At 40.8% G+C, this 6000-nt stretch overlaps 1 protein-coding gene across 1 annotated transcript; it reads left to right on the top strand.

Moving 5' to 3' along the window:
- The first annotated feature begins 868 nt into the window (after positions 1-868).
- On the top strand, positions 869-3133 carry LOC135597396 (cytokinin riboside 5'-monophosphate phosphoribohydrolase LOG1-like). Its single transcript, XM_065090301.1, has 7 exons — positions 869-1180; positions 1343-1440; positions 1546-1576; positions 1729-1828; positions 1938-2008; positions 2094-2237; positions 2299-3133. Exons 1-7 carry the CDS (start codon positions 1043-1045, stop codon positions 2389-2391), a joined length of 675 nt encoding a protein of 224 aa, XP_064946373.1. The 5' UTR covers positions 869-1042; the 3' UTR covers positions 2392-3133.
- Positions 3134-6000: the final 2867 nt, after the last annotated feature.

Genomic DNA, 6000 nt, shown 5'->3' with positions numbered 1-6000 from the left:
AGCGGAAGGAGGCAAGGAAAGGGGAAGATGGATGGCATGTGGCATTCTCTTTGGGCCCCGCTCCCCTCTTATGCTCGAAGCGATCACTGCGAGGTGTCAAAAAGTTGGGGAAAAGAGTGACCGGTGAACCCTTGGAGAAAGGTCTTTAGATTCCTCAGCTTTGACCACCGAAAACTTGCAATGAGGAGAAGATGGGTGTTGTTTTCATGTGGAAGATAGAAACCATGGCGCAAGGTAACAAGTCTGATCGTTCCATGTTGTGCTTGGGCAAAGGAAATTTTGTTGGTTTGTAGCATGCATGCATCACACACACACAACATTTACATGTATAAATTTACTTAGAGAAGATGTTAAAGTTTAGCAAACTTATTAGGAGATAGAGAGTGGTCATGAAATGAAAAGTAATTAATAGAGATGATGCCAAGTGATTAATACTTGATGAAAAGGAAACTTAGAATCAGGTACTATGGCTTGATGAATTTACCTCTAGTAATTAATCTCTAATTAGCAGTTATACATTAAGCTTGAAGTCTGACCATGTGTTTTAACTTCATTCATTATTAGGCCTTCTTGAGTTTACACTTTGCAACATGATATGGACAAAGAGGAAGAATTTTAATGCCTCAAACCATGAAGAGGACCACACTATATCTATCACTCCACAAAGTTATATCTAGATTGGCAAATAGACATCCTAATTTTGTGTGTATGTGGGTGTAGAGGGAAACAGATGCGGTTAGACACACTATTATTATCCTTAAAACACCATGTGATGTTTGTCAATAAATTAGTGTTTGTTCAAGACACAGTCGTTTGTATGTATTAATTCTACGTTACTGTGCAGGCATCAGAGGCCCCCACAAGCCTATCTCCTCTTTCTGTGCCCCTGACTGCTCTTTAACTCTTTAAAAAGGAGCAAGCAGTGGAGGAAGGGGAGAAAGCACTCATCTTGCTGAGGCTGGCAAGCAAAGCTGCACTCGTCTTCCCCCAAAAAAGGAACACAAAGTTTCGTCTCTGTGTTCTTTCTGGTGTTGTTGATTTGATGGAAACAGAGGCACAGGCTGTGGTGGCCAAGAGGTCATCTGCCTCGCGGTTCAGAAGGGTGTGTGTCTTCTGTGGCAGCAGCCCCGGGAAGAAGGCCAGCTACCAGCTTGCAGCTACCCAGCTCGGGCATGAATTGGTTAGTCTTCCATCGTGTTGTAATCAGCTCGTCGCCTGTAGGATTTGTAGAATTGATTCAGACCCATCTCCTCTTCGGCTTCGTTTTCCTTGACATCTTTACCCTGCACTATGGTAGAAGTCGTTGGACTCTGATGTGAGGACGAATGCTCTGTTTTTGCAGGTCCAAAGGAACATAGACTTGGTGTATGGTGGGGGAAGCGTTGGCCTCATGGGTCTCGTCTCCCAAGCTGTTCATGATGGCGGTCGTCATGTCCTGGGGTCTCTCTCTCTCTCTCTCTCTCTCTCTCTCTCTCTCTCTCTCTCTCTTGCTCTCTCCCTCTCTCTCTTTCTCTCATGTACTCATGTTGTTTGGATTTGTTGCAGAGTTATTCCCAGGACTCTAATGCCTAGAGAGGTATTTCTGCCTGTTTCTTATTCCTTGCTTTCTTCTTTGGAAGTATTAAGCTCAGCATCAGGATTTTTATCTTACAATTTCGACACTTAGATCAGGGGTTCTTATTTACCCCTACGAGAGCATGACCCGACTTCAACTCCTGGGATCTGCAGATCACAGGAGAGCCCGTAGGAGAGGTGAGGGCTGTCTCAGGAATGCACCAAAGGAAGGCCGAGATGGCCCGCCAAGCCGATGCCTTTATAGCTTTGCCCGGTAAACATTACAGCATAACTTTGCATGTACTTTTAGTAACTTAAGTGCGTACATATTGTAGATCGATACACTGCATAGCCTTTAGCATCGAACTCTCAACCATGCTTAGGTGGCTATGGAACCCTGGAAGAACTCCTGGAAGTGATTACTTGGGCTCAGCTAGGGATCCACGACAAGCCTGTATACTTCATACATCAACTGTACTGATTCTAACCTTTCCATCACCATCTCTTTCTTCTCACTCCATCATCTGTGGCTGTGGCAGGTGGGATTGCTGAACGTTGACGGCTACTACAACTCGTTGCTCTCCTTCGTCGACAAGGCTGTGGACGAGGGATTCGTCGCGCCCGCCGCACGCCACATCATCATCTCTGCACACACTGCCCACGAGCTGTTGTCCAAGCTCGAGGTACGGAGTTGATCGCTCCTTCCGCTTTAAGATTGACGCTGAGAATGCTGGTCTCATGCAGGATTACGTGCCGATGCATGAAGGAGCCGCAGCGAAGCTGAGTTGGGGAGTGGAGCAGTTAGGGCACCCACCCAAAGTGGACATCGCCCGTTGACCTCGGCCCTCCCCCACTCCCTCCGGTACACGTTGACCAACCCTCGTTCCCGAGGCCATTCTAAATTTTATTTCTCTCTTTCCGCTTTCTTCTGCTCACGTCGGTCATCGATGCCCCTCCGGTTCAGCTTTTTTTAACTGCTTTGGTTGTAGAAGTGGGTCCCACCGGTGACATGCCCTCCTCACCTTCTGTTCCGGTGGTTGACTTTTTTGACCTCAGACCGTGGGGTCAGATTAAAGTTGGAATCACCCAACAGGAAGTCTTGTCTCCTTCTGTCGGTAACCCTTTTCTTCCTCTTGTTCTGATTCCTCCTCCGCTCGTTAATCTCCCAGCTTGATGTGTAGAAAAAGGTTCTTTGTTCTCGAGTGCACCACGATGTATTATCCCGTTGTTTGTTTGTTTGTGATGAAATAAAAACCTGAGCCGATGTTCCCATCAGAGGGACACTTGGAGGGACAGGTGTGGTGGTGCATTGCACCGGTGCAAGCTCGGGGGGAGATGAAACGTGCACCATCGAGCACCATAGAAAGAGGATCCCGATGGAGAGAGAGAGAGAGAGAGGTGTGTGGATAAGGAGAGGAGGGGAGATGGGAGAACTGTGTTCACGTGAGGGAAAACCAAACCATCGATGGAGACATGACGACGACCCCTCACACACAGGGCAGCAGATGAGGAGTTGTTTGTGGTTGTTGATGATGATGATTGCATTCCTACCATAAATCTCATTGTAGTTCTTTAGTCATTTTCTTTCTTATTCTTTAAGTACATGTTCCTCAATACAAGAAGAAATCCTGACAACCATCAAAGAAGAGAAAATACATTCCTTTGTGCATAATTTCTTTTGGAGTGGACTGAAAAGACCATATTAAGTCCTGAAGATTTTCGACCAGCGAATTTAACTCTTTATGAGTTTGATACTTCGAATGCAATTAGTAATTCTTCACCAGAGTCTCAAATAGGGTCAATGTCCGAGTCCAGATGCCTATCATCTCAAACATGGAATTTCTTGGCTTATTCTTGTCTTCTTATCTGGAAGAACACGGATCCACTTGGCTTTTATGTTCCTAGTTAGTGCAGGTGATATTTTATGTGCTTAGCCACTTCATTTGTCAACACAGTACGAAGACTTGCTTGAATGTTAGGAAGAAAGATGCCTATGTTCTTCTTCACCTCAAGTGGTGAGCTTCTATGTTCCGACAAGGGATGTCAATTACCTACTCTCTACCTCCTCAATAGATAGAATAAAATTCTCATTGAGATAATTAATTCATTAATTTTAAATATAGATCTGAAACCATTGGTCTAAAATATTCAATCTGATTTATTCATAGTATATTCATTTATTTGTTTTTAGTTAGTCAATAATAAGTCGGTATTATTATGATCCGATCCCGTAGAATAAGTGATAGGATTGAAGATATAAGTTACTAAGATTAAATTGGGATAGTATACTTTCCTATTATCTTCAGCTGACTCATGGATGATATGTCTAACATATAAACCTCCAAATGGACTCTTTCAACCAAGAATATGGACTAATTCCAAGTATATGATTAAAGATGTCCCTCTCCTAATATTCGAACTTAAACCTCCAAATCGAATCTAGATTGTCATTAGAATTCAATCTATATTAAGTCCTCTCCTAATAATTTAAATTATTGGCCAAACAATAAAGATTTTATTATCGAACAAACAATTTGCTTTCACGATATAAACAAGATAATGAGAGTGTGACTGATGGTGGAGGGAGGAGGAAGACAAGGGCCAATGATTTCCTTTGTACTCCTGTGAACCTTTTCCAGGAGAAGAAGACCATGCTGATGATCCCCAACACAAGGCCTCGAGTGCCACAGTGATATGTTGGTTTGCTTCCCCTCTAAGCGTTCGAAGTGCTCATGGCAATAAAAGCCACTCGATGCCAGCAGTTGTCCTCTTCCATGCATGCATGTTTTAGAGGGTTTTGTTTGCATCTATATCCGACAGCAGAGGGTTGGCATCTATCTTGGAGTTCCACATGCACTTGCTGCCTGTTGAGAGAGAGCACTGACATGCGATGGGCATCGTTAATAGGTCCAACCAATACCAGTACAGCAAATGGTGTATGATCATTGGCATGAGAAATTAAGATCATATGGATTTGGGAGTGGTGGAGGATCCAACCTTGAAAGATGTCACTCACTCCATATATCCATGTCTCAAAGTAAAAGCTCATCAGAAGATCAAGTTAAGCAAAAATACTTTTTTATCATTTCCATGAAGGAAATAGCTCAACATAAAGGCCGCCTTTCAAATAGGGAGAAAAATTGAACCCTCAACCAGCTTAATTTATCAATTAAATTGCTTGATCTTTAAAGAGATTGAAATATTCTCAACTCTTAATTTATTAACAAATACATATATTTTTTTTAAAATTATTTAAATTTTTTATTATAAGGATGAAAGGGAACCAAATTTGAATATATTTGTTACTTTTTAGTCTCTGAATGTGTCTATTAAATTCCTATCATTCTCTTTCACTATATTGTAGAAACCATTTGTAGTTCAGCTAATTGATTATCAATTCGATTGAGAATGAAATTTAATCGTGTCAATGGCTGCTCCAATTCTGATAATTATGGATAAAACGTGATATGTTTATAGGTTCTTGGATTAAATAATAATAATAATGATAATAATATCTTTCATGAGAGCATGCAAGAACTGTGCAACAGCACTGCAACAGGTTCTACTAAAACTATATTACTAAGGGGATGGAACACCATCATTGTTTCATAGTTCACATGTCCTGTTTCAGACAACATTATAGAATACAGGATTTAGACTTTCAGAAGGTCAACGCAACATGCCTACAAGGCTACAGGAACTGTAGGTCAACTTTTATCCTCACTTGGGGGACAGCTAATAATGAAGTACACCTCCTTGTAGGAAATATGAACGAGTCCATTCATTTGCTACCATCAAAGCAAAAAAAAGTAAAACATGTACTTCCAATCAATCAAATGCCATCCTGAAGGATTCCAAGTAGGTAGGAAATGATATCTGTACAAGCAAGCTCTGCATGCTAGTCTTTTAGCATGGTTTGATTAATGGAAGCTGGCAATATCAAGTTAGACATTGAAAGAGAAAGATGAGGATGAGAATGATATGCTTCTTAAGCTATTTCTCATCCTTTGAGATTGTTTGGTGCTAATTGTTAGCATAGAAAATTAAAATTAGGTTTAACTTGGTTATTAAAAAACAAAATCAAATTACACATAGAAAGAAAAGATTCAGAATAAGAATTGGATGTGAAATATGCTTTTAAGGGAGAGACAAATCCCAAGAGTGTGATTTTTATATTCCTTGATTGTTTCTTTCAACTTTGAGTTGTAGACTAACCCTAGTTTATCAAACCCAAGTTATATAATAGTTTCCTTCTCTTTCTCAATCATATTCTAAACATATATCACTAGATTGATGGAGAATTATTATGCTGCATCATATAAATGTTCCTTTAGGCTCTCTAGATTTATGAGAGTCTGTAAAAAAATAAATTTGTTGAACTGAATTAAGAAAAAAAGACAGAAACAATTGAAAGATTAAAGGAAGAAAGAGAAGAAAACTTTCTTC

Source organism: Musa acuminata, chromosome BXJ1-11, assembly GCF_036884655.1.
Source record: "Musa acuminata AAA Group cultivar baxijiao chromosome BXJ1-11, Cavendish_Baxijiao_AAA, whole genome shotgun sequence".
In the NCBI taxonomy this organism is placed as follows: domain Eukaryota; kingdom Viridiplantae; phylum Streptophyta; class Magnoliopsida; order Zingiberales; family Musaceae; genus Musa; species Musa acuminata.
The sequence above is the reverse complement of the archived record's forward strand: the minus strand, read 5'-3'. Positions and strand labels throughout refer to the sequence as shown.